The following is a 27,879-nucleotide window of genomic DNA, read 5'->3' as shown; positions in this document are numbered from 1 at the left end:
AAACGAAAACACTAGCATTCATATGTACTTTTCATTATGAATAATTATGCTGATAAGAGACTTCAGTTTGAATTTACAGAAAGTGGAAGGTAAAAAAAATGCTTTTCCCTAGAAAAAGTAGAAGAGAAGATGAAAGAAAGCATTAAGGAGCCTGCCGAAGACCCTTTGCCTATGGAGACGGAAGAGGAGGAACCCAAAATTGAACCTATCAAGGAACTTATAAAAGAGGTAAAAGACATGAGAAACCTACAGTTTAATTTTGCTGTATTTAAATACTCTTATGTTGGTTTGTGAAAACAAAGCTGCAGATCAAGTAGAATGAAGTGGAAGATGCAGTTAAGTAAACTGAAATAAAATAGAAAATGTGCACATTTTGGTCTGGATATTGAGCTCTCTAACGTGAATAGGTTGTTCTTATATTTAGGAACTAACTAGAAGCAATATTTGATTTTACAAATTACTTAGAAAGTAAAGCATTTTGGATAGTCTTCAATGGCTGAAAAACTTGATTGTATCCAATGTTAATCATACTTTGCGTCAACCAGTTGAGTAAGTATGACAACCTAGGTTCATTTATTCAAATGCATATTCTGAGTGAAAAACAAGCTGAATACAGTCCACAGTTTTTAAGGCACACATTCAGTGCCTTAAATATTGAAAACTTGATTTACATTTAGGAACATAAACATCAAAACAAAGTGCTATTGCATAGTTTTGAAAGTAGTAAGATAGCACAAACTCTTGGCAGCTTTTATATTACTTTGGAGCAGATTTTGGTGCACATGGGGGTGCAGGTGGAAAGGGGCAAAAAGAAACCAGACATCCCATTTCACAGATGGATTAACCACTGTGCAAAAGCAGGTGGGCATCTTAGGATGTTGCCCTTAGTGTGTGTTAAACATAAATTGAATTAATCATTATAGTTCAGAAACTTTTCTTGCACATTGGTTTCACTGATTTCCAAATTACTTTTTATTTCTAATTGATTTTATATAGTTCCTCCTTATCCTTCTTGTCAATTCACTATAAATGCAACAGTTGGTTTTAAATTACCTTTGATCTCTCACCAGGAACCAAAAGAAGAAGAAATGACGGAAGAAGAAAAAGCAGCTCAGAAAGCAAAACCTGTCGCTACTACCCCTATTCCTGGTACTCCATGGTAAGTAACATTTTTTCCCCTCAGATTGATTAGTGTGAATATATAATAAAAAAATTTCTTCCATTAGCACCTTAGACACCAACTAAATTTGTTACTGGTATGAGCATTTTTCATGCACGCACACGAAAAATGCTCATACCAATAACAAACTTAGTTGGTCTCTAAGGTGCTACTGGAAGGAATTTTTTTATTTTGTTTCGACTAAGGCAGACCTACCTGTAACTGTGAATATATAAGTACTACTTTTAAATCTGTGCATTCTATTCATAGTCAACATTTTATTCATTGTTTATTTTTAATATAAAATTAATGTTAGATTTACAATGATTTAATCAATCAATAACATTAGCAATAGGCTTATATTATACATTTCATGTTGAATAAAGAAAAAATTGACTTTATATTATTTTTGTATGAGATTGACCAGCAGTTAGCAGTGATCGTAAGTCTACTTTGTTTTTATAAAACATTCTGGTACAGACAGGTACAATTAAGTGCTGTTGATCTTGGCTATAATCATATGCACATTTATCTGGGAATAAGCCCACTGAATACAACGTTGCTTATTTATGAGTGAGCATGCTTAGGACAGGAATTTAAGAGCATGTGACAAAGGCATTGGGACCTCTGTATTTTATTAACTGAAAGCATGCTTATAGGTTAAACAAAATTTGATAGAGTATTGATAAACCACTGATTGATTGTGGCTTTCTTGTAGGTGTGTGGTGTGGACAGGTGATGAGAGGGTTTTCTTTTACAACCCTACCACACGTCTGTCTATGTGGGATAGACCAGATGACTTAATTGGAAGAGCAGATGTGGATAAAATTATTCAGGAGCCTCCACACAAAAAAGGAATAGATGAAGTGAAAAAACAAAGTAAGAGTAAAAACAGTATTCTTCCTATTTTGTCTTGGTTATTTTGCAATTTTGAATATACTTACAGGTTCTTTTTTGTGCTTATTCAAAGCAAGAGATATTTTGTGCTTATTTAGAAGCAAGAGAGAACTGCACTGGAAAAAGTTATTGATCAATGCATGATTTCTGGGACTCGGTTGTGACTAAATTAAATCATTTTTGATTGCTAAAAGTAGGCTAAGCATATATTCAGTAATGTGAATATTTACATAATCTTAGGAATTGCAGGTCCTCTATATTTGATATCTCCCATTGGTTCAAAAGCTAATGTTTTCTTTCACTCAACAATTCCCTCTACTTTAAATCCACCGGCATGTAGAACAAAGTTAGGGAAACATGGCTGGTGGTCTGGGATGATGAGATTTTTTTTTGGGGGGGGGATACAGGATCCCCTTCTGTGATGTTGGAGATGCAGATGGAAACCAGGCAGTGGTTCATCACATCTATGAGCTTGATTTGGCTCAACATTTCATAGGTTTTTTTAAATATATATATATATATATATATATATATATATATATATATATATATATCTCAATGTGTCACTTATGTGTTTGCTGCACTGTGTTCCTTTGGGAGGAAGGGTGGAATATAAAATTTATAAATAATAACAATTAAGATTTCACACCTAGCCATAACTGGCTGTTCTATCTGATTTGAGCCTCTGCCTCTGAGGCTGGTATGTGTGAGGTTCTGGAAGCTATGGTAGAGTTGATTTTTAAAAAATTATAGATATTAATTGGAAGCATACATTATTATTTTTTAGGAAGTATACATTATTGATCAAATGTTATTTAATTTTATTTCATAAAATTAATATATCTATTGATTGTGGGGGAAAACCTCAAAGTGGAATATTGCATTCTTTATTGAGATTCTAATGTGTATTCATAGACTAACTTTGCATGTCTTAAAATTAACATGAGATGCATTCTTTACCTTTATGTAGACAACAAGCGAATATAAGTGGTGTGTTTTTTCCCCTGAACTGTACCTATAGGGATGCTAATAGAGGCCTCTCTTACAGTAAAAGAAGAGCATGAAATGCTAGATGAAACAAATGATGATGAACCTATTAAAGCAAAGAAGCGGAAGTAAGTTGTGTATGAAAGGAAAGACTGCATTAATTTCTGAGGTTTAAAGTTTTCAAGTCTGAACTGGGGCTCAACTCTTTCAGTGTGGAAAGCTAGGTTTCCCACACTGCACAGTGGCTTTTGTAGTCACCATATTGAGCGAGATTGCTTGTCTGCAGTACGCCCAAAGTAGTGTTGTATGCTCAATCATATTTTTTAATTAATTGTTTGGGGGGTATTGGACCAAGTTAAATAGTCTCTGGTTCCACTGTGCATGGAATGGAATCCACCCTGAACACGTTACCAAAGTGATGTAAAGCTAAAGATTTAATTGTATTTTGTTAATGGAGTCTTGTATGCCTTCACTTTCATAGGAAGGAGGAAAACAAAGACATTGATTCAGAAAAGGAGGCTGCCATGGAAGCTGAAATTAAAGCTGCTCGAGAGAGAGCAATTGTCCCGCTGGAAGCGCGAATGAAACAGTTCAAGGACATGCTACTTGAAAGAGGGGTCAGAAACTATTATTGTATTAAGTCAACTTTGGTGTTTCCTGATTACGCTGACATTTTAGCCCAAATAATGGAAAAATCTGTTAGTTCCTATATTGTTCTTCTTTCACTGACAAGTTATTCCTGCATACTGTCATTAGGATTGAAGGATATTGGTTATCTGTATACTAATAAGATATTCCAACTCTGTATGGGTGCTAATGATAAGGATGTCCCGTGCTTTGATAATTGGTTGTTGTTTGATTGTTCAGAAGGCACATGTGCAGAATAACTGGTCAAAGATAAAACTAGTGTTCACATTAAGTAAATGCCATTGGGAAACACACACACATTCTCACACACCTATTCACTTGTTGAAGTTCTGTGATGTAGGATTGTTGCACACAACTAGTTGGGTGGGTGTGTAATCTTAATTTGGGGAGTTGGATAAATTGGGCTTCTGTTCAAATCCTTATACTACGATAGTTTCACATTTGAAGAGTGTGTCTGTTACCTATGTATGTGTACTGAAGATAAATTCTGGATTTCAGTAGCATATTTTTTTCATGCAAAATGAAGCCCACAACAGTTGTCTTTTTCAGGGGCAGTTTAGGGAAGTGGAGCTTTTTGGAAACTATCATTGCTATTCCTGGAGCCTTGGTATGGGTGGGACAGGAGAGCGGTGCATATGTTTGCAATTGATTTCAAAATTCTCTTGTTAGAGTAAAGAATATCAGCTTTCAGTGTGATTTTTCCAATGCAGTTTCCATGAAATGTTATAAGTTTGCCTTGTTAACCTGTCTTTTTAAAAGTGCTCCAAAGACAATTTCTGTGCAAAACCTTTGGGTTTATTTGGGGTGGCGGCGGGCGGGGGAGACATTGGATCATTTAGAAAAAGAGCTATGCAGGCAGCATAGGAAGTCAGAGTAGAGAACTTCAAGGCTCTCTTTTGATGTGGCAATTTTTAAATGTCACACAGTAGTGGCTATTTTAATGAGTAATTAGATGTGTGTTAGTTCTGTGTAATTATGTAGACGTTTTTGGAGCCAATTAGTGTGGAAATTTGTGATGCTGACCTCCTGGAGCTTGTCATCTATTAGTGATGAAACTGCTGTAAGGGTTTCAGTTATGGCTCTTCTCTAACAGATGTCCTGTAGGTTTCAAGCAAAATAGCACGACTTGCTTGTCTTTGGGTGAATTTAATTGCTAAGAAAATCAGCACTTTCCTCTCTTCCACTCCACCCCTTTCTATTTTTTTTAAAGGTTTCTGCATTTTCTACTTGGGAGAAGGAGCTACACAAGATAGTTTTTGATCCCCGCTACTTGCTTCTTAACCCTAAAGAAAGAAAACAGGTAAAATAAAGGCCTACAGGTAAACACAACTGGCCTGTGAATTCTGTGATATCTGGAGTTTCAGATAACAAATGTTTAGGGAATGGGGTGGGAAAAGGGTAAGGTTCCAGGTATTTCTTAAGAAAGAGAACTTGACAATTTCTATAGGGAAATGAAAGCTTCAAACTCAAATGTATGTTTAGGTACGAAGCCCCACACCCCCAAACCATAATTGTTGCAGAGATTTGTATAAAAATAGTAACAGGAGTATTTGACAAAGAAACCCTGAATATGTTATTCATACTCAAAATATTCTTGTGTGAAATCTTTTACTACAAAGATGAAAATAAATAGGAAATGTAAAATTTGCAAAAGGGAACAATCAGAATTTATTTATGTACTCTGTTTTAATTTCTTCATCTCCAGAGTGATTTTTTAGAAGCTGAGACTTGGTAGAACCACCAGTTTCTGAACAAAGGTGGTCAGTTGTATGTCTCTCATATTACATCATGCACATACAGTGGTGCCTCGCAAGACGAAAAGAATCCGTTCCGCGATTCTCTTCGTCTAGCGGTTTTTTCGTCTTGCGAAGCAAGCCTATTGACGGCTTAGCGGATTAGCGCTATTAGCGGTTTAGCGGCTTTTAGCGGATAAGCAGATAAGCGGCTTAGAAAAAGGGGGGGAGGGGAAGAAAACCGCAGGAACTCGCAAGACATTTTCGTCTTGCGAAGCAAGCCCATAGGAAATTCGTTTTGCGAAGCACCTCCAAAACGGAAAACTCTTTCGTCTAGCGAGTTTTCCGTCTTGCGAGGCATTCGTCTTGCGGGGCACCACTGTATAGCCCAATGTTAAACGGGAGTTTTTTCTCCTATCCTAACTAGTGATAAGTGTGGATACTGTGTCCTCATGAATAAATGATAATTTGATTGCATTAATGTTGCCATAAAAGTGTTTCTAGGGTTATTGAGCATTCTTAAATGCTGGCTGTCAGAGCCACCCGTGGTCCCAGCTCACAAGAGACCAAAGTCCAGTCCAGCTTATGTACAAAAGCTTTTATTGAAGAACATTCTTAGCTTTACATCCGAGCTCCGTGGCTCTACGTCTGTTACGCTTAGACCGCCGAAGTCCCCTCTGAGTCAGTCCCGCCTCTACACCAGTTTAAGAGGCTTGTACTGGTCCACCTCTTCCTCTCCTTCCTTTTCCGCAGGGTCTTTCTGCCCCCCTGTGTTCTCTCCCTTCGGGACTCTCCAGAGGCTGAATCCTCTGGCGCCTCCTCCCCCCTCCTTCGCACTTTGGGACCAGGCTCCTCCCCAGGACTCTCTTCACTTCCGCGCGCCTCCCATTTTGAACTTGGCGCGCGTACGTTGCTTCTGACCTTCCCTCCGACAGCTACACTGCTCTCGGTACTACTCTCCGCCCCTTCCGGCAGGACGTCTTGCCCCGATCTCCTTCCCCTCTCTGCTTCCTGTTCTGCTCCTTCTGACACACTGGTCACTCCACCCCCTTCACTCCGTTCCGGCGGAGAAGCCGGTCCCGATCTCCAACTCCCCCTGGGGGTTCCCCCTTCGTTCCCCTGCTCCTGACTGCTTCCCCCTCTAGCTCCCCTTGGCTTGACCAGGGGGGCTCCCTTTTGGGAGTCCTCCGATTCACTGGACGGACTCATGGACAATCTTGGGTCATTGTTGTCCTCTTCCTCGTCACCCTGGAATCCTTCCCCCTCGCTCTCTGTCTCCTCCCTCATCTGCGCCTCTCTCCCTGAACCCCTGACACTGGCTATGAGGTATGAAAGAAGAAAGAGCTGGCTCTTTTCTGATAGCTTCTCTTATATATTAGCTTCTCTTAGTGAGAATTACACTTTTTGGCTTTGATAGAGAAGAATATGTCACTGTCTCCGTATGTAGCAGTATCTTTGGCAATACCCTTCTTCACCTCCTCTCCTGGCTGCTTGAGCTGCAGGACCCCCTTGTTCCATGCCGCATTGTTCAAGATGGGCTTGATCCCAGCTTGAGTGATGACATATAGCTCTATCAAAGTACATGCCATTATCTAATGAAGACCTCTGTGCAATTTAAAAATACAGAAATTCATCCTGATGGAAGGAAGCAGTTCTTAAGCATCCAACTATTTTACGTTCAGCACTGTTGCTGCTGTGATTGTTACTTGGTGCCCTAAAGAACAGTGTTAAAATTTATGTTGAATGGCTTTACATAAAAGTTTTTATAGAGAGGAATATTTCAGTGAGTCCAAGCTTAGTGAAGTGATACTCTTGGGGTCATATATCGTAACTTCTCATATTACTGCAAATGATGCATCCTAGCCTTTGACTTGTCCTTTGGAGTTCTCCCCACTTACAGGGTGATAATGCTCCAAATGGTATACTCTGGTGTTTCTGTAGGTATTTGATCAGTATGTGAAAACCAGGGCAGAAGAAGAGCGCAAAGAGAAGAAAAATAAAATAATGCAGGCTAAGGAAGATTTCAAGAAAATGATGGAAGAAGCGAAGATTAATCCCAGGTAAGAATATTTCCTCCTACATTTTCAGGTACTATGTACTGCTAGACTTGGTTTTACTTGAAGTCCAGTACTATCCTCTGCATGTTTACTGTCATTTAATCCAAATTTATGACACTGGCTATTTCAGGATATGAAGCAATCCCAAATGCTTGGCAAGGTGTGGAAGATGGATTTATTTGCCCTAAATGTTCACAAGCTATGTCCTCCAATCTGTAGGTTTCCTCATCTTTATTAGCTGTGAAAACATCAACATTACTGTATAGAATATAATAGGGAACTTCTACTCTTTTCCAGCATTATGTAAATATGAAACATATTAGGACCAGAATTGTTTGTGACTTTGAGTAGTATTTTTTAAAAGCTGTCTGTTCTACTTAAGCAAACTACATATGCAAATGAGCCCTAGCTATGACAGGCAAGTTTCCATAAGCTATTCCATAGTCAGCATGGGGAAAGGACCAGGTGGATTCTCTCTACTTAGCTTTGTAATTTTAGGATGTGAACCACCCTGAGATCTAAGGAGAAAAGGTGGTATACAAATTGAATAAATAATAATAATAATAATTTGATATTACTTATTCATGACCAAATAGGTTTCCATAATTCAGTTGTAAGCAAGACATTGCCAATATATTGTTCAACAGTATGTAGTTATCATTTCCTTTTAAAGTATTTCTTTTTGTGTAAACTAGGTAGGCTTTACTTTGCATTACATGTTTGTCTGCTTTAGATTAATACTGTGGTTTCAGTAAAATGCAGTGAAACACCCAAATGTTTCTTCAGAAGTTGTGCTACTTTGCTTGAATTAACTTGATGTCTACAAATGGTTACCCTAAACACACATATTAGGCAGGGGTGGGCAACCATTTTTCTGTCAGGGATCGCATTCCCCCAGGAGTAATCGGTTGGAGGCCACATTCCATATGTGGGTGGGGCCAGGCCCAGTGGTGAGACCACATTTTTCCTCTTTCTGATGCCCCCTTTTCTCTCTCCTCTTTCCTGCCTGTCCAGCAGACTGTCAGGGAGTGATGAGTCACTCTTGCCAGCAATCTGAACTGATTGCTTGCAAAGAGCTTTTGAAATTAGGCTGTGGGCCACATAAAATCAGGTCAAGGGATTCAGGTTGCCCATCTTTGTTGAACAGTACTGAGCTTGAAAATAATTGCTTTGTTAGTGTAACCATTTTCCTTACTTAGCCTTAATTGTTTCTTACTACTTTTTTGCACCCCAAAGGACACAGAAGTATATTTCATTTATATATTATGTTTGTCTTCTTTACCCACTGTTGACTAAAACCAATCTCCAAAGGACCTGCAAGTCTTGTTAACTAATTTTCCATTTTTAATCCAAGGTAATAGTGCCCATTTGGAAGTTTGCATTCCTTAAAAATCATATTTGTGCTTTGTGTGCTCAGAAATCCATGTCCAGTCTTGCTTTTGCAGCTCACTTTCTTTAGTTTAGGTTTACATTCACTTCCAGTCAGTTGAATAAGCTACCCAATTATTCTCTTGTTTTAATTTACCCTACAGCAACATTAGGCGGGATTGCCCAAGTCTAATTATTTCCATGCTGAGATGAAAACATTCGTAGGATTATAATGTCTCACGTAAACCTGGGGCCAGATTAGCATCAGACCTTGGAAAAAGCACAGTAGTGTTTGTTTTTTTCGAGGTAAGTGGCAGTACTATATCTACTGCACATCTGAGAATTGGAATCTGGCCCTGGAGGTGAGAGTACTGTTAATAATTAAAACTGCAGGGAGAAAGGGTGGGAAACCCTTCAGACACTACTGTCCTTGCTCACAGTATTAAAAGAATCTGAATTTTTGTACCATGCCAGTTCTATTTCTGGCAGTGTTGGGTGGCAAAAGAGCATTGTTAAATTTACATTGCATAATCATGAAGTATCAGGACAGATTGACCATGGAATTTGTCTTCTGCAAGGATTATGTTATATGTGAAGAACTGCATTCAGTGTGTGCAATTTTTAAAAAAACCGTTTTAGCTGGTTCATGTCAACTTTCTAAAAAAGAAAATAGACAAACTTTACGTCTTGGACCTTCAACGGTGGCAAGGATACCAATATATTGGTGCCTAGTGTGTGTATTCCAACAGAACCAAAACACAGTTGTGCTTTTGAATATATTTTCCGTCTACGAAAGCTCTGCCAAATCAGTACACTTGCCATTTTGTTACAGAACTACTTTTAGTGAATTTGCAGCCAAGCATGCTAAAGACTCACGATTCAAAGCAATTGAAAAAATGAAAGACCGGGAAGCCTTGTTTAATGAGTTTATCACAGCAGCAAGAAAGAAGGAAAAAGAAGATTCGAAGACCAGAGGAGAGAAGGTAAGATTTTTATATCAAGGATGTGAAAATAGCATAATGGGAGGATTGGGGAAGAGCCCATGCTAGTCTTCTAGATTTGCCCTTCACCCCCTCCCCCAAATTATTTTCTCCTTTTGTTTGGAGGTGTGGGGTTGGTCACTTTACTCTTTTTTTCTTCTAAATTTGGGATAAGTTTACTGTTCTAGAAATTGTACTATAATTTTCTTCTAAATTCATATCTAAGTTTTAAAATCCTAGATATATATTTTTTGGTGGGGGGACAAATGTCTGACTGGAAAACTCCAAGCAGACCATTACATACCCATTCTGTCAGGATGCAAGCAAGGTTTGAGAACTATTTGTGGGCAAATTTCAAAATGCTAACACTTCAGTGGTTTTTTTAATCTTCCAGTAAATGTATCTTAGCATGACTACTTATCAGAATTAAAGGTCGCCTATGAAAGATTAATGAATTTCAAATGTCATTTGTCTGCACTGTCAATACAAGAGACAAAGTGCACATCACTGGGGAAGGTGGATGCTACAAAGTATCTTCAACAAGCGTTAGCATCAAAATATGCAGCAACTTTCTTCAGTGTCCTAGCATACACCTTTGAAACCTAATCATTTCTGGGATTTCTGTTTCCTTACATACTCCTTAAGTGAAGCTAATATAAATTCTTTTTAATAAGTAGCATAGATAGAGGCAAAACTTTCAGGCAAAAGTTACCTGTCGTATAGGAATGGAAAACAGTCACAGCTGAAATGCAAAAATCTTAATATTGCAAAAAACAATAATCGGAAAATCCTTTGAGTAGGATCCAACATTGTCCAAGCGGACTTCCACCCACATATTGGGTATTTCACTTCCCCACTGCTGCCCTGTTGTGTGAGCAAGCATCTGTTCCACACTTGCATTTGATGAAACCCCTTAGGGAATTGAAAATAAAGGCGAGTGACTCACATAAGGCCACTCATACTAGGCATGAGATTCAGCCCAGCAACTACTTGATGCACTGCTCAGTCTCATAGGCTGCAGTTCTTTACCCACGTACCTGATATTGAGCCCCATTGTACTCAATGGAACTTCTGATAGATATGTACAGGATTGTGCCCTTAGACTCTATGCTACATCAATTCTATATGCACCAGAATGATTAGCTTTCTAGAGGTGAACATGTATAACCTAGAACTAGCCTAAATTGTACTCTACTTGTTTTAATCTATAATCATGGCTTAAACATTATTGTTGCATCTTAGCCATTATCAAAATGAATAGTTAATAAGTAAATTCTTTTATGTTGCATGAGTTACATCAAACAAGATTTTGTGTTAAATAAATGTGTTTATCTTTGCATCTGAAACTAATTATTTCTTTTCTCCCAAAGCCTCTTGTAACCATTTTATGTATTCTGTTTTGTAACAAGTGGATAGATTTTACAGTTTTGTGCTGTGCGGCCTGTCAATCAGTTCAGTCTGACAGCTGTCAATCACTGACACGCAAAGTATTATGGGATTCCCTAGTGAGGAAAGAATTGGTATCTCTGTGTGGTGACTTTAGCCTCCCGCAGTTCCGGTACTTTACATTTTTTTCAGTTTTTTCCTTGTGAAGTGATGAGAGTTGTGCCCAGAATGTGTAAACTGCAGAAAGAGGAGAAAAATCCTCCTAAATAAAAGCAAAGTATTTTCAGCCATACATGCTTTTTTGATTCCACAAGAAACATAAAAGTTGATTTAAAATATGCTTAAAGTGTTAAGTGAAGCTTTCTCAGCCAGTTCTTCTCTTGCCAAAAATAGGTTTAATGCAGGGGCAGAGAAACCTGTGGCCCTCCAGCTTTTGTTGGACTCCAGTTCCTATCATTGCTGGCTGGGGGTAATGAGCGTTGGAGTCAAACAATAGCTGTAAGGCTTCAGGTTCTCTATCTCTAATTTAATACTATAATTTTGTGATTTCCCACAAACCTTTAAAGTAAGTGATTTGGGTTTTCTTTGTTTTGGCATCTTCCAACTCTGTGGTTCACTTGTTTAGTGAAATTAAAGAGAGAAGATAGCAAAGTTCCCTTAGGACTAGAAATATGACTAAAGAAGAGATGTAAGGCACATCAACTAAACTGAGGAGTTTCATCTTTCAGAAGTGTATTATATAGCTCCACTCAGTAAGGTCTAACTAAGCTGAAAGTTGCCAGGTCAGTACCTTATAACTAAACAATTCTGCCTCCCTTCCTTTTCACTAGAAAAACTTCAGCGACCCCCCCAGCTACCATGTCTATGTTTTGTTTTTTTTGTTTTTTTAAAAAAATAAAGCCAGAATAGAGGTACAGTTTCGTTACTGCATTTATGGATTTAGTATCTATAATCTTGGATTTACGCTTTTCATTTTCTACTTTGCTTTTCCTGAAGGGTGACAGTTTTCAAGTAAAATGTGGTGTTCTCACCACTGTATGAAACCAGAAAACCTGCATGTTTCCTGACCCCTAGAATTATATTAAAATATTAGGAGAATGGATTGGCTGGTTTTGGTAGAAAAGTCCATGGAATACTTTAGTTGGAATACTGTATGTTCCTGCAGCACTAGGTGGTAAGATCATGCTGGCTTTCAAGTTGGAAAAAGGAGGGCAGCTGCTGGTTTCTAGAGAGACGGGTGCATGCTGTGTAGATGTCAGGCAGGTTTGTTACTGTACCTTCTTTGTGTTGTAATGTTCTGAAGCCTTCTAAATGAAATCCCAGTTAAATTATGGCTTGAAGATTAGCTTTGTGTACAGTAGAAAAATAGCAATAATCGATTAGGTATGCCTGTACAATGACCCTTACTTTAAAGATTTCCACAGAAACACATTTTGTTTTTAATTTCGTAAGTGTTGTTTTCATATATCTGGCTTAGAAAGCTTTCTATTTTGATACTAGTTGCATGCTGTGCTTAAGTTCAACTTTGGAATAACAAATACCATTAAAAAATAGCTATAAGGTTACTGAATATCTTCTTAAATACTACTCTGATAAATATGCCCATTGGTGGAGAGAAAAATTGCTCTACACAGTGTTGTGCAGCCTTTTCATGATTTTATTTGCCTTTGGACTTAAAAAAAATCATTGTCCTTGCATAATACTGTGCCAAGAACCAAACATAAGTGTTGAGGGAGAGCTACAGACTATTAGCATTATTTTTATGTCGTAATTAATAATTGAAGGAAGCTAGAATGCAAGTTTTAATTGGCTGGTAAGGCATCAAGGCATCAAGCTGCACTGTTAATCATACTTAAGTCATTGGGATTTGGTGTCCTATAATGCATTAAGACTTGGGGTTGCAGGTAACACCCTCTGCATGCATGATTTGGGTTTGGGGGGGTGGGATTTGAGATTTATAATATAACTTGTCTTACAATGGAATAATATCTGTTCTAGAGCTAAAATAACTATGATCTCTCTAATCTCAGAAAGAAGCTGTGAATGCTCTTAAAGCGATAAACTTGGCCCCTTGGCAGGGCTTAGCCATTTAGAAAGATAAGATAACGGTTTCTTAATGGTCAGAGGCCTGATTACGGGTGAGCATAAGTTGTTTGTGTGAAGCATCTTCCCATGTGATTGCAGCAATTGGACTCTTACTATCTAGCAGCCATGCATGGGGCAGAGGCGCTGGTGGCAGTGCTAGAATAACTGGGAGGTCAGGAGAGCTCTGGTTGGCAGTGCATCTGTGGAGCTGCCACCAACCTGGAGTTGCTCCAGCCTTGCCACCTCTCTGTGCAGCACCACCACCTGGAGGACACTCCACTTCTCCCACATACATGCACAAACCACTGTTGATGCTATCTCAACTCCTGAAAAGGTGGGTTTCCACTGCCACAACAACATGAGAAGTTGATTCATCCAAACAGATTATGATGTGCTACTGTGCCTTGTAGTTACGTGATTTTACCCATCCAGGTGACAGTACCAAAGGCTCTGCAATGACATCCCTGTCATATATAAAATTAAGAAAAATCCAGAATTTCCAAGGGAAGCCAACAGAAAAAAATAACTTGGGAGAGAGGGGGAAGGAAGAAGAGAAAAATAATGCTTATGTTTTGCTACACTTGTTTATATGGAAGGGAGAATTGTTTCATGAAAGATTTCATTGTAGACTGAATTCTACTATTATGATTTATGCTTGCATTTAGCCAGATAACTATGTTTGGACAACGTCTCACTATTTTGTATGAAACTTAATTGTGCCCTTCATACCAAGTTTTGAAATCATTCTCCATTGCTAGCTGCTACCAATGGTGTCCTTGGAACATTAACGTGCCCATTTTTATGCTCACATATAAATATTGATACTTTATTTTATGATTCTATTCCTTAATTCAGTGAGTTGGTACTTAAAAGTGCAATGAGAAATCTAAGGGTGTAGCCCACCAAGCATTGCTTCTGTGAACCAACAATCTTCAGTGGATTATACCATGGCTAGAATCCAAAAGTACAGTATACACACGTGTTCTAGAGCTCTGGACTACTTATCAAAGCAGGCTCTCGTTATAAGTGGTGTGGACTTAGACTGCATGCCCACACTTCCTTAAGGTGGAAGGATTGCACAAATGAACACATATGTCCCACGGTGCACATTACACATTTGTGTTTCCCTGCCATGCATGTAGAGGACAGTTTCAGTAAATATGAGGACTAGTCCCATATTTACATTCTGGGTTTCCTGTGGAGTTACTGCAGGAGCAATACCAGTTGTGTATATAATGCACGCTCTTTTAAGTGGAAGAGCAGATTAGAGCTGCTGTAGTAGGAACTTCTCAAGCAAGCCCTAACTATTGAGATGGTTCTCTTTGACATGTGTAAGCACCCTCTTTAGGTAATGTCCTAAGACTCTCATGACTGTGCAGTAGCCTTAAAGGAATTATTCACATTGCATTTTGAAGGCTTCTGTATTATGTTTTAATATATAATCAAATCTCTTTTTTAAAATGGCAGTGGATTAAATTTAAAGTTTAATATTCTAATGGAATCATCTAGTTTGAATCTATTAAATTAAAATAGTTTTTGCTGTACGGTGAGTCTGCTTTCTTTTATTTCTAAATTACACTGCAAGCATTCAGAAGTCTTAAGTGACTTCTTTTGTTCCCTTTTTCTTCCTTTTGTCTTATGTTTTGAAATATAGATCAAAATGGACTTCTTTGAACTGTTATCTAATCACCACTTGGACAGTCAGTCTCGCTGGAGCAAAGTGAAGGACAAAGTAGAGACTGACCCTCGTTACAAAGCTGTGGATAGCTCTTCACAAAGGGAGGATCTTTTTAAGCAGTACATTGAAAAAATAGCCAAAGTACGTGTGTTACTAATGAAGCTGCTTCCATGTTCGTAGTATTTCAGTGATGAAGCAATCGACAATAGACTTTGAAATACCCCACACAAGCATAAATCAGTTTTCTTAACAGTGGTAGGAATTGCCCCATAGTCTCAGATTGGGGTTCTTACTTACTTACTTATATTGCCTTATAAAACACTCTCTTGAGGTGACACATGATATATATTATATATAAAAAAGAACAAGAGCACAATCTGGAAGACCATCCTAGGGTCCATAAGATTCTGCAGAGTGATGATAGAGGGATTAGGGGAAGTTTTGGACCAATAGCCACCTTATTTTCCTAACAAATTCTTGGAGGCAGGAGAAGGGAGTGGAGTAAGGTGGCCCTGAGGATGTTTTAGGTATTCCAAATGACTTCACTATGCCCAATGAAATGTTGGACTTTCGCCACTCCTTTTTGAAAGTCCTTGGGATGTTTTGCCAGTACAAGACCAGAGTCGGTTTGAACTTGCAGAACTAGTCATGCACTTACTTGAATCCTAGCCCTGATTTATTCTTCACTCGGCGGTTCTGATTTTGAAGGTAGTCTTATCACATCTTTTAGTATGCAGTGGGTTGGCTTGGTGTCCCTCCACTGATGAAAGGTTCTTTGATCCAGCAGAGCCTTCCAGCCACATAACAGATTTTAAGACAATGGTTAGGAATTCTCCCCCCTTTCCCCATATGCTGTACAGAATTAAGGAACCTTTGTAATATCATGGGAGGGGGTGGGGTGCTGCTGAAGAGGAATTGCTTTGATTCCACTTCATTAATGGAGCGATACCAGTTGGATACAACTCAGTGTCTTTCATTTGTATAGCCCATCGGAGCTGTGAGAACTATAATTAACAAACATTCTTAAAAAAATTATTTGAAATCTTACACTAGCAGCAGCAGTTTAATGGATTTTTAACTAGCTGCATTAATTTGCTGTATCAGTTTTTTTCTTGAGTTCATTTTGTGTTAAAATTCGTAGCTAGTCTAAGCAGAATGTAATGTGTATTTTGGCTTATTTCAGAATGTGGACTCTGAAAAAGAAAAAGAACTGGAAAGACAGGCTCGCATTGAAGCAAGCTTGCGTGAACGAGAGAGAGAAGTTCAGAAAGCTCGCTCTGAACAGACAAAGGAGATTGATAGAGAACGAGAGCAGCACAAACGAGAAGAGGCCATCCAGAATTTCAAAGCTCTCCTATCTGATATGGTGAGGTTCCTGTGTGTTGAAATTAACAAGGTCAGGTATGCACTTGTGTATAGAGAACACATTAAATTATTTCCTGTTGATTTTAATCCCATAAGAGACTGATGTGAGTATAGATGCCTTCCCTAAAGTCCTATGATTTCAGAAGAGCTAAATTATCCATCTTTCCTTTCCCCCTTTTTTCCATTGGCCAGTGTAATAATTGGGTGGTATTCAACTAGGTTTTGCTTAGCTACTCAAAGAAATTAATGAACATGACTAGGGCTCCATCTCCATTTTACAGTCATGAATTCTCCCCGCCCCGCCCACTTTAAACAGTCATGGCTTCCCCCTAAAATTCTGAGAACTGCAGTTTGTTAAGGATGTTGAGAGTCAATTGGAGACCCCTAGTCCCCTCACAGAGCTACAGTTTCCAGAGTTCCCTGGGAAGATGGTTTGACTGTTAAATCACTTGCAGAATTCTGCCAAGAAATAGCAAATGGTAGCAAAAGACAGGAAGCATGATAAGGAAAAGGGAGTGTTGCATAGCAAAAAACCAATCCTGCTTCCCTCAAAATGAATAATAATAACAAAGAGAATGTGACATTGATGGTCTGTAACATATGGAAAATACATGGAGATACTTTAGACCACAATGATATCTTAATTTCTCTTTGCTTTGAAGTAATTTGGGGCTGTATGTATGTTTGTACATTTTGTATAATGGGGGGTGGGTCACTGTTCCCCCTGTATCTACATAGATAACCAGTCAGTATTTTTAAATCAAGGACTCCAGCTCATTTGTTCAAAGTAATGTGTGATATCCACTGCTAGTTATACTCTGCTGAAATCAGGGGGATTCAGTAACTTAAGCCCCTCTATATTTGAGGCAGTTGCTGATGACCCAAATGGGTTGGGTATTATTCCCCATCATGTGACAGAGGCAGGAGAGCAAAGAACTCTGGGAGGCAGGCACAGTCTCCTCATTTTTTCTCTCTCCTGCCCAATGGATCAGATCGTTTTCCCCTGGCTCTCACTGATCTTTCTTTAAGTTCTTCTACTTTCAAATACTCTTTTTTACTTGACTTTTTTCTTTTGTGTGTGGGGGGCTACTCTTGAGTATGACTTAGTTGGATAATGCTCAATGTTTCCATGAAACTCGTAGGTATGAGTATTGTCTTCAGCACAGCCAAAATCCATACTTCTTATTTTGGGGGGGGGGGCATTCACATAGCAAAAGAGACCACCTTGGGAAGATTTTTACATTAATGCAGGCATATTTCTCCCTCTTTGATAGATGTATTTATACCAAAGTAATGGAGAATTACTTTGACACTTGACACGTATTTTTACGACCCGGTCTAGTTGTGACTGTAATTGGTTTTAAATTGTTTTTAATGCTGTATTTTAATATTCCTGTAACCCATCCAGGGACTTTCTAGTGAAGGGCAAGTAATAAATGGAGCAATAATAGTAATAATCTTAATGCAAATTAACTAAAGTTTTTGAAGAATATATTTTAACAAGCGGTATAGTGATTGAAATTATTCCTTCCATTAGGTGCGATCTTCAGATGTGTCATGGTCCGATACTAGGAGGACACTTCGAAAAGATCATCGGTGGGAATCTGGCTCCCTTCTGGAAAGAGAAGAGAAGGAAAAACTATTTAACGAACACATTGAGGCACTTACAAAGAAAAAGAAAGAGCATTTTCGGCAACTTCTAGATGAAACTTCATCAGTAAGCAGATGCTCTGCAATTTTTCTTGGGTTCTAACATAGTTTTGTGTGTGTTTTATATCTTACTACAAAATATTATTGAGATTAAATTGGTATTTTCTACTGTCGTTTCATTTTCCACTGACTTCTGCCTATCAAATCATGGAACAAAATGTGTATTTGCTGAATTAAAAAGTAGTCTGTTCAAGCCCATTATTATGTTGTGCCTCTGTTTCTAGATCTGAGCTATGTTGAGCGGGTAGAGAGAGATTTGCAAACATTTATCTGATTCCTTTTGACAAAGTCTGATGGTTGGTAGCAGATCTCAGATACATATGAAAATGTTTATTGGTGGGGCAGGGAATAGGTTTAATCCTACATGAATAAATGTTAACAATTTAGTAGCATGTATTGATTTATAGTCTACCAAGTTAAACATCTCACTATTTAAATGACTTCAGTTTCTCAACTTATTTTATTTTGCAAATCTTGTTTAAAAGTAGCATTGAGTTCAAAAGTGAAAACAGTGTAACAATAGACCAAAACTGTCAGTCAGCACCTTTATATCTCCTTCCCCTCACTTAACATTTGAGCGCAATTAAAGGGCATCCCACTTCCTGTGTTGTGCAGCAGTAGTATAGGCTGTTTGTGAGAGTGAATTCTTCCCCCTGGACATCTGCTGAATAGAAGGTCTTTTGCTTCTTTGCAGCAGCCTCTTTTACTTTTGGGTTCTTTTCTCTGATTATGGTTATCACATGTTAAGTCAGAGACCATCCTTTGCAAAAATTGCAGCTTAGTATTGCATGTTTGAATTTCTAACCCCAGCCTGTAATATTTCTATTTTTCTATTTCAAAAGATTACCTTAACGTCAACATGGAAAGAAGTAAAGAAAATAATTAAAGAAGATCCCAGGTGTATTAAATTCTCCTCCAGTGACAGGGTAAGAAGCCTTACAGTGGTCATTCTAGACTACCCATGTGATGTTAAAACAAACAGCAATTTCCTCCCTCATATATTTTGTTCAGCAGCCCTTAACAGACATTAGGAGATCTATGCTGTAATGGAGATGCAATGTCCAAATTTGCTTCTTTCTTTTCATGCAGAAAAAGCAAAGAGAGTTTGAAGAGTACATCAGAGACAAATATATTACAGCCAAAGCGGATTTCAGAACGCTTTTGAAAGAGACCAAATTTATAACATACAGGTGTGTATTCAAAAGCAACACAGAGATGGTTCTTTAGCCTTTTAATATTTATGTTGAATATCTGGTTAGCTTTTAGCATTTTTTTAAACGGGGGAAAATGGATTACCCTCAGTTCTTTCCATGAATTTGAAAGTATTCTAAATCATGGCTTTGGATTTTGGGGATGCTGCTGTTCAAATTGAATATCTGTGCCATATTTAGAGATGTATATTTTGTAAAATATGTGGCCTGCTCTAGAAAACCCTAGCTCTGAATTTTTACTTAGCAGTGTGAACAGATTGGGTTGGATACAGAGCTGTTCTTCCACTCCCATAAGGGTTGTTTCTGACCTAGCAGAAGAGTGTTGCATGAAGAAAGTTGCCCCAAGTCCAGAAGAGTTCCTCTCGTTTTGTGCAAGCTCTTCCTCAAAACCATTTTGTGATCCACAATGTTTATATGCTACAACCTGTATTATTATCATTCACTATTTCTTACAGTGTAGCACAACTCCTTCTACATTGTGCTGCTGCATTATGAAGAGTTGCTGAGCTCAGTTAGCCTCTGCCAACCTGGTGTCTTCCAGATGTTTAGGACTACTGCTCTCATCAGCCCCAGCCAACAGCCATGCTCGCAGCATCCTACCAGCACGTTGGCTGGAGCTGCGGCAAGTTGTCATCCAAATCATTTGGAGGGCATCAGGTTGGCAAAGGCTATTCTAGCCCCTGTGGGAGAGCTGATGAGAAAGCACTCTTTCTGCTCCAAGCCACTGATTGTTTAGTTAACAGCAGTCCCTACCCATGGATAATTCTATCCATTTACTAAGGATAATTTTACCCCAATAGGTTGTGTACTTTTCTTTTTAGTTAGTCCTTTTGCAGAGTATCTATTTAACAATTTACGTTGTTTATATACCACCTGTATGCTCAAGTGTTCAGTGCAGTTTCAGAAATGTTAACTAACAAAATAGCAGATTTGCCTTCAGCTGTTAGTGATCTCTGCTGATCTCTACTTGAGCAGCTTAGCTTTGTAGGCTGGAATTCTCTTATTCATTTCCTTCTTGGTTCTTTAAGTAGCCCCAGGAAGATGAAGAAAGGACTGGCAACAACAGTTCTTGTGGGCCAGTGGTGCTTTATTCAAAAACTGATGGCATGAGCTCCCCACTCAAGCTTATTCTCTTATACTTGATTATTGCTATTGTTGTCATTGAAATAAAGCACTGTCTCAAATGAATGTAAATAATCGTATTTATCTTCGGTTGGTCTGAAGTACAACTGGGATATTGGCATCCATTTTCTACAGGTGTTCTTCAACTGCAGTGTTTAATTTGAAATGTGCTCATTTTTCTTATTTTACATTTTTATAGTTTAATTAGTGCTGATTTTAAAAGGTACTGGCAGCCCTTGAGACTGAAGTCTTCTGTTTACCTGCAGAACAGATACAGCACAGGCAGTGGCAGTGCAAGATTTTTTACATTCATACATCCCTGCCATTTTGCCTCACCCCTGACCTGAAGGGGCAACCTTATAGGTGAGAGGATAGCCCAGTCTCTGTGTCCTTTTGAGCATTTGGCCTTCCTGATTGCAATGTCAAGAGAGATTGATTTTGGTGGGTGGAATTGTTACTGGGACACCTGTCCACTAGTATCTTCACCAAGATTCCAGTTCATTTCTGTGGTGCACCCAGTCATCCAATGGTAATGATGACCCTTACACTTAATTGCAGATCCAAAAAGCTGATCCAGGAATCTGACCAGCACCTGAAGGATATCGAAAAGATATTACAGAATGACAAACGTTATCTGGTACTTGACTGTGTGCCGGAGGAGAGACGCAAACTCATTGTGTCCTATGTAGATGACTTAGATCGCAGAGGTCCCCCGCCTCCTCCCACAGCTTCAGAGCCTACAAGACGAACAACAAAATAATTGTGACATACTCTTGAACAAGAATATCTGTTAAGTCAAGAAGATTGCATGAGCCATCTGTCAGGTTTAATCGTATACATTACCATGAACCTATTGCAAAAACCATCCAAGGAGCAGAGAGAAAAGCAACATTTGTGAACATAAAGCAGTCTCTATGCAGAGAGAACATTTGCATTATCGATGCTTTTTCTCTTTGTCGCATGACTGACAAATATTCTAACCATGCAGCTATTTCCAGTGATTTTTAGGTCCTAGAACAATGCGATATCTGTGTACAAGGTGTGAATGTTGGTAGCATTTTGAAGCGTTCTTGGCAGCGTTACATGTGAAAGCCTTGGGATGATTGATATTTGTGGTTTGAAGTTAAGAACAGCAAAAAATACCGCAGATATCCTAATGGGAGAGCCAAGGTCAGGCATTCTTATGATTAAACTATTGACTGCTGAAAACCGCAGTAAGATTATGCCCCTTCATGAACCTGAAAATATAGGGCCTAATTCTCTACTCATGCGTGGCCTTTCCTGTATATAAATCAGGACTAACCCCATTAACGTCAGATCCAGCATGAGAGGAGAATGAGCCTTGCAGTGACCAAATTGAATAAACACCATTTGATCTTGTTCACGGGCCTGCTTTGATTCCCCCCTCTCCTTGTCCTCCCCAGTAGGCACAATCAAGTTGCTTTGCCCAGTAGTCTGGTAATGTTTTTGCTGTAAATTGGAAATGCACAGGAAAAAGTGTGTTCCCCAGGATAGCACGGTTGTACAAATACACTTTTATTTACCATAAAGTGATCTCTACCAACTTCTGGATTAGAATATGAAGTTCCCTTCTGGGTATTTCTTGTAAACTATATTCCTGTTTTGAATGTTAAACTTGTGTTTCTAAAGTTTAATTTTGAAATGTTGGGATTGTTCAGTTTACGTATTTGAACGACAATAAACCAACCCTTTTTATATATGGATTGTACATGCTTAGTAAATGGCTCATTACATTTGGGCAGAGTGGAGGAGGGAGAATCTGAAGCAAAGGAAATACCATATCCATAGCCCTAGCAGGGTATAAGATGGTGGCACATTTTTCTATTCCCTCCTCCCCCTTTTAGATAGGTAGGTGTTTTTTTCTTCTTATTTCATTTCCAGGTTTTCTTGCGCAGTGGGAAGGAAAGTAAGTACCGTATTTTTCGCACCATAGGGCGCACCGGACCATAGGGTGCACCCAGTTTTTAGGGGGGGAAATAAAGGAAAAGCGCGCAGCTATGGAAGAAGGCAAGGCAGCGAGCGGGATGGATCCTGCTCGCTGCTTTGGCTTCCCCTTTAGCCCCGTGCAGCCTCTCCTTGCCTGGAGATGCTGCGCAGGGCTAAAGAAGCCATAGCCCCGTGCAGCCTCTCCCTGCCGGAGAGGTTGCGCGCAGCTATGGAAGAAGGCAAGGCAGCGAGCGGGATCGATCCCGCTCGCTGTTTTGGCTTCCCCTTTAGCCCCCAGCAGCCTCTCCTTGCCGGGAGACGCTGCGCAGGGCTAAAGAAGCCATAGCCCCGTGCAGCCTCTCCTTGCGGAGGGGTTGCGCGCAGCTATGGAAGAAGGCAAGGCAGCGAGCGGGATCGATCCCGCTCGCTGTTTTGGCTTCCCCTTTAGCCCCCTGCAGCCTCTCCTTGCCGGGAGACGCTGCGCAGGGCTAAAGAAGCCATAGCCCCGTGCAGCTTCTCCCTGCCGGAGGGGTTGCGCACGGCTATGGCACAAGCCTGCATTCGCTCCATAGGACGCACACACATTTCCCCTCAATTTTTGGAGGGGAAAAACTGCGTCCAATAGAGCGAAAAATACGGTATATTAGTTCCAAGGCTGGCATAATTTGATGGCAGATGTTGCCACACCCACAGTGGGAAGACTTATGAGGGCTAACATTCCTGGACTTCCACAGCTATCATAGGATCACATCCTAAGTGTTTATTTGATGAGTCAGGCAATATGGAAATCATACAAATAGGCATGGGATTTTTTTTTTGAAAAATCACCCACACGTTTAAAGTAGTCAAAATGACAGAGCATGAGCATCATAATGGGGGGGGGGTCATTTTTTACTTTTTGAGGGATTATATCAAAGGATAGTGCTTGCTAAGGATTTGTAGTGGATTCAGAGGATTCCCAAGCTAATATAAATTGCTTTAGAGGGATTCTGGGCTTGTCCAAGGTGAAGCAGTATGTATGAGATGCCTCAAGACAAGAATCCCACCCCCAAAGTTTCGTGATTTGAACGCCCAACAAATGGTGTAGAGAACATGTCTCTAAAGCTTACCTTATAACAAAAATGGCAGGGTGGCTTGAGAAAAAGGTAAAGCACCAAGAGAAATGGGAAAGCTTGTGATTGACAGGTCTAGCTTGAAATCAGAGGGAATGATTACTGTCCAACTAGATTTGACTGTCCAATTCCAGTGCTTTTGGGGGAGGGGTGTGGGAGTAAATAGCCTTAGTGCTGAATAAAATGCCAACAGTCTATATTCTGTTGAATTTCAAGGTAAAAATAAAGTATAGCTTTTATTTCTAAGTACCACAGAGCACTTTAGCCACAAACACTTCTTTTTAAAATGCATAATAAGTATGTGCTCATTTCCTCACTAATGAAAGTAAAGCGAGTTCAGCAGGTCTGTTTTCTCTTCAGAGTTGCCGGATCATTTATGATGCTCGCCATGAATGGAAAATTATGGTGTTGTCATAGGTTGTATATGCATTTACAAACACCCCCACCCCCTATTGCTTGCTCTTTCAATGAAAGAACTCGAATCAACATATGACTGGTGGAATATTTCTCCTGTATAATTCCAGATACATCCTACAGATGCAAAGTATTATACTAGTATTCCTTTTCAGTACTGTAGTACATTTTAATTTTGTGTCTATTTCTACGGTGCTGGTAAGGTACGCAATATAAACCATGTCTTTGGTAAAGACTTGTCTTTATAAACTTGCCTGCTGAGGATGGGGAAAACAAAAAAACACAGCTTGCTTTTGTGGTTGCATCAAATATAGTTACTACCTCAATAAGGTGAGCCTGGTGCAGCAGGAGCAATCTGGACACCCACGTCTTATTGCACAAACAGTAGCCAATGCAGTTGCAATCAAACTAAGCATAGTGATGAAAGATACAATGCTCTGTACACAACCAAGTGAAAAACATGCACTTATGGATAACCAAACGACTTGGAAGTTTATTGAAACTGGCATGTTTAACCACACATAATCTAAGTAGTTGTTCGGGTTGGCAATTTTTTTACAAGCAAAAATACAGTAGCACGTGATCCAAGAGCTGCATCTCAGGATATTTTGCAATGTCACAGAAGCACAATTCTTACTTGGCAAAATGCAGTGTTGCTGTTCCAGGTTTGATCCAGTGGAATAATCTGCTAATGTAAAAAGGGGAGGTGATTTCTACCACTTCCCACTCAGCCTGCTTTGCCACCTAACACTTTTCTGGAGGATCTGCCAACTTCCTGAACAGACTTGTAGGAGGCTGCAGGAGGAAAAGGGAAGCAGTGAAAATTATTTTTCGTTGTATGGTAAAAGACCCTCTCCACTGGATCAACATCTGTTCTGCAAAGAAGAAAAGGCAGCACTGGATTTCATCCACAATATACATTGTTACTCCCCAATGTCCTCAGTTCTATTAATGCAGCCTAAGGCAAACACATTGAATCTCACAGTGTAGTAGCCACTAGAGGCAACAGAAATGTCTTTGGCCAGCCCTGTTAACAGTTCTATGCATTTAAAATGTTTCCAGGAACAGTTGTTGTGTCCCTGTTCGTTTCAGAGGGACATGTACCAATTAAAATGTCATCAATACATCAGAATCGAACAGCTGCAAGATCTGAACTGTAACTTTAATCCCCTGAACTTTTTATGTATGTATGTACAGTTCTACCTTTAAGCACTCAGAAAACCTATAAGGAAGAATAGCACTTACGTTTTAAAAGCCAGTTTGCTGGAGTCAGTTTTTCCTTTCATATACAAATGTGCTTCAGCAGTTGTGAACAGTATTGCTATGTGATGGATAACGCATGTTGCCTTGCACTGAAATAAGACTAATCCTGTCCTGCATATCCAAAAGTTGTATTTCCAGAACTGTGGAAATGAGCCACACCTGATGATAGAACTCAATCAGTAACTCACTTGCTCTTTTCAAAAACAGTATTTTAAATGAGAGCGAGTGAGTCCTCATATGAAGATGAAACAGCCAACTGTATCTACAATTGAGAGATAAAGTAATATAGAAATGATGTTGCTTTGGAAAAATATATATACCGGTTGCATAATAAGGTCCTGATGCATTTGATGTAAGTGAAGTGATACCACTTCATTTTGGCTCTTGTTCAAAACTTGCCTTGCTGCCAAATACAAATATTATATTAATTGCTAAATGACTATACAATGGAATGGAAGATTTCTACACACCTGGTTTAGAACACTATACTTAGACTATAAAGCTTATTTCTGTTATTCGTGTGAAGTGGCAAGCCCATTAAGAAGGCTAATAGGTTAGCAGAAAAACATGAGCCACATTTTCTTTGAGCATGTTTAATACATATTAAGTGTAATAATGAGAGAACCTGTCATGCATACTGCTTCATTAGTTAAAACCAAATTACACCTTTTGCTCTGCCCTTCTTTTGGAATTGGTCAAAACCTGTTCAAAGCCATAATTGTTCACCCCAAAGTGTGCCTACATAACCTATATACAGAGTATGTATTATAAATAAGCACAAAGCCCTTCTGTTTTATAGTCATCTCATGCAATTTCAGCTCACTTCTTGATGCAAAACTACTTTGCAAATGTAACCAAATTACTATTTTTTCCTTCCTGAAATTTTAACTTAAATCACCATCTGAAAGTACAAGACATGCATTTTAAGTAAAACGAGAAATAAAAATCTCACAGCAGAATAACTGGAATGATTAACTGACAGTTGCATTTGTTCATTACATTAATTCTGAAGACGTTGATAAGTCCCAAGCACACATGCAAAGGTGTAAAACTAAAGTAGTATACCCAGTTCAGCATTACTCCAAGTCAGCAACAAAATTATGATTATATATATCAGCTTTCTAACTTCAGTTCTGTTGATCACAGCCTACTGTCTCTTGCCCTTCATGTTCCCAAGGAATAGGGTCATTGTCTTGAGCATCAGGGACTGCTTCCCTGTCATGCCAGAATTGTTCAACATCTGGCAAAATGGGCATCTCCTTCTTGATTTCCATGCTTTCTGAGGTTTGAGGGACGGAGGGGGGCTCTTTTTCTTCATCAGGAGTCACTACCTCTGGAGAAGGAACAGAATCTGGGGCTTCCTCCGTGTTGTCAACCACTGTTTCCTCCTGATCTTCTGGGGCAGGCAGAGGTTTCTTCAGCGTAAGCCTTTTCCACAAGCCTTTGAAACCCTCCCTGAACTCTTCTGACATCAGTACAAAGATGAGAGGGTTGGCTGAAGAGATGGCAAACATCAGGACCTGGGTAGTGGCCATGAATCCTTGTGGGGGAGCAGGCCCACCCTTCTTCAGGTGCCAGACCCACAGCCAAGATATCCAGTCAGGAAGCCACATCACAGCAGAGGTGACAGTAACACTCAGAAGCATCATAGTCAGGCACCTGGATCTGATCTGGTTCCTCAGGTTCTGAGTCTTGGTCCCCCTCCGCTGGCATCTGCCATAAGCTCTCCAGAAATAAAAGAAAGCAAAAGTGAGGGGGGTGCAAAAGACCAGCAGGGGATAAAGCTTGACAAAGGCTGACATAAACTCGTGAGCATGGGCTGGAATGCTCACGATGCACAAAGCAGAGCCTACCTCCGGCTCCCAGAGGCTGCTGAAGAACCACAAAGGCAGCGGGATTCCCAAGGCCAGCAGCCAAATCGCCAGCAGCACAACGCAGATGGTGTGCCATTTGATGCTCACCTGCTTAGCCGGGTTATTTGCATACATGAAGCAAGTCTTGGCAACCACAGCGATGGTCAAGCTCTTGGCTGTCATGCAAGCGTGTCGGAACCAGTCGGAGGTTTTGCAAAGAAACCACCCCAGGTACCAGGCTCCTCTGGAGTAAGCCGCTGCCCTGAAGGGCACAACAAAGAGGACGAGGAGCAGGTCTGCCAGGCTGAGGTTGAGGATCAAGGAGTGGATCATGGACGGCTTCCCTTTCTTGGAGTTGTACAGTAGGATCCCAATGACACACACATTCCCTGCAAAGCCAGCCAGGCAGATCACCCCCAAGAAGGCTGGGATCACCACCTTCCACTCCTTGGAATCCTGGGGCTCATAGCCTCCTGCATAATGGATTGGTAAAGCCAGGGAACTGTTCATGGTGCTGAAGGCAGATTCTGTCCACCAAAGCCTCTGTTACTGTCGATGATGCACGCCAATGGGAGGTAAATCCTCCTTGCGCTGTTCTGTCTCCTTTAAGCCCTCTGTGGGTGAGGAAAATCTACCATTCTGTAAGTAATACAAAACCTCTGCGAAAAGCCTTGATACAGTACATGTGGTTCTAGCCAGATCCTCTCATTGCTATATACCTGCGACGGCTTTGATTGACAGTCCCCTGGTGGGAGCACGTAGACTGCTGCTTATTAGCAAGTCTAATAACCTGTGTAGCAGCCCCATGGAGTAATTAAAGTGATTCTTCCATAAATGATGTAAAACTCAAAAATGCTGTGCCCGATTCCTTTTATTACTATTATTATTATTTTTACAAACGATA

General features: G+C 39.7%; 2 protein-coding genes and 1 long non-coding RNA gene across 12 annotated transcripts in view; 1 reads left to right on the top strand and 2 right to left on the bottom strand.

Annotated features, from left to right (window-relative positions):
• Window positions 1-22,104, top strand: part of TCERG1 (transcription elongation regulator 1) — a 40,951-nt gene extending 18,847 nt beyond the window's left edge. For 6 of the 10 annotated variants that reach the window (XM_081852033.1, XM_081852029.1, XM_081852034.1 and 3 more), the window contains 14 exons: window positions 113-228; window positions 1,071-1,159; window positions 1,878-2,038; window positions 3,078-3,171; window positions 3,525-3,660; window positions 4,902-4,991; window positions 7,366-7,484; window positions 9,682-9,832; window positions 14,955-15,119; window positions 16,162-16,344; window positions 17,881-18,060; window positions 18,896-18,979; window positions 19,143-19,243; window positions 20,945-22,104. In XM_081852033.1, coding sequence (XP_081708159.1) covers window positions 113-228; window positions 1,071-1,159; window positions 1,878-2,038; window positions 3,078-3,171; window positions 3,525-3,660; window positions 4,902-4,991; window positions 7,366-7,484; window positions 9,682-9,832; window positions 14,955-15,119; window positions 16,162-16,344; window positions 17,881-18,060; window positions 18,896-18,979; window positions 19,143-19,243; window positions 20,945-21,146 — 1,871 coding nt within the window. In that variant the 3' untranslated portion in view covers window positions 21,147-22,104. Of the gene's footprint in view, window positions 1-112; window positions 229-1,070; window positions 1,160-1,877; window positions 2,039-3,077; window positions 3,172-3,524; window positions 3,661-4,901; window positions 4,992-7,365; window positions 7,485-9,681; window positions 9,833-14,954; window positions 15,120-16,161; window positions 16,345-17,880; window positions 18,061-18,895; window positions 18,980-19,142; window positions 19,244-20,585; window positions 20,750-20,944 lie in introns of all 10 variants that reach the window. The other 4 variants (XM_081852032.1, XM_081852038.1, XM_081852030.1 and 1 more) reach the window with 4 other exon arrangements.
• Window positions 12,108-14,948, bottom strand: LOC309336472. The gene is made up of 2 exons (XR_014154042.1): window positions 13,659-14,948; window positions 12,108-13,618 (listed from the first exon to the last, which is right to left on the bottom strand). It is a non-coding gene; the product is annotated as an uncharacterized lncRNA (long non-coding RNA).
• Window positions 22,105-24,325: 2,221 nt separating the features above from the next.
• Window positions 24,326-27,655, bottom strand: GPR151 (G protein-coupled receptor 151). The gene has a single exon (XM_081851650.1). It carries the CDS (start codon window positions 27,483-27,485, stop codon window positions 26,250-26,252), a length of 1,236 nt encoding a protein of 411 aa, XP_081707776.1. The 5' UTR covers window positions 27,486-27,655; the 3' UTR covers window positions 24,326-26,249.
• Between the last annotated feature and the right edge of the window lie 224 nt (window positions 27,656-27,879).

Source organism: Podarcis erhardii, assembly GCF_964252035.2.
Source record: "Podarcis erhardii genome assembly, chromosome: 2".
Classification (NCBI taxonomy): domain Eukaryota; kingdom Metazoa; phylum Chordata; class Lepidosauria; order Squamata; family Lacertidae; genus Podarcis; species Podarcis erhardii.
This window is presented reverse-complemented; position numbering and strand designations above follow the sequence as displayed.

Excerpts from the sequence above, each read along its gene's own strand:
- GPR151 (XM_081851650.1), bottom strand. The coding sequence starts at position 27,485 with ATGAACAGTTCCCTGGCTTTACCAATCCATTATGCAGGAGGCTATGAG.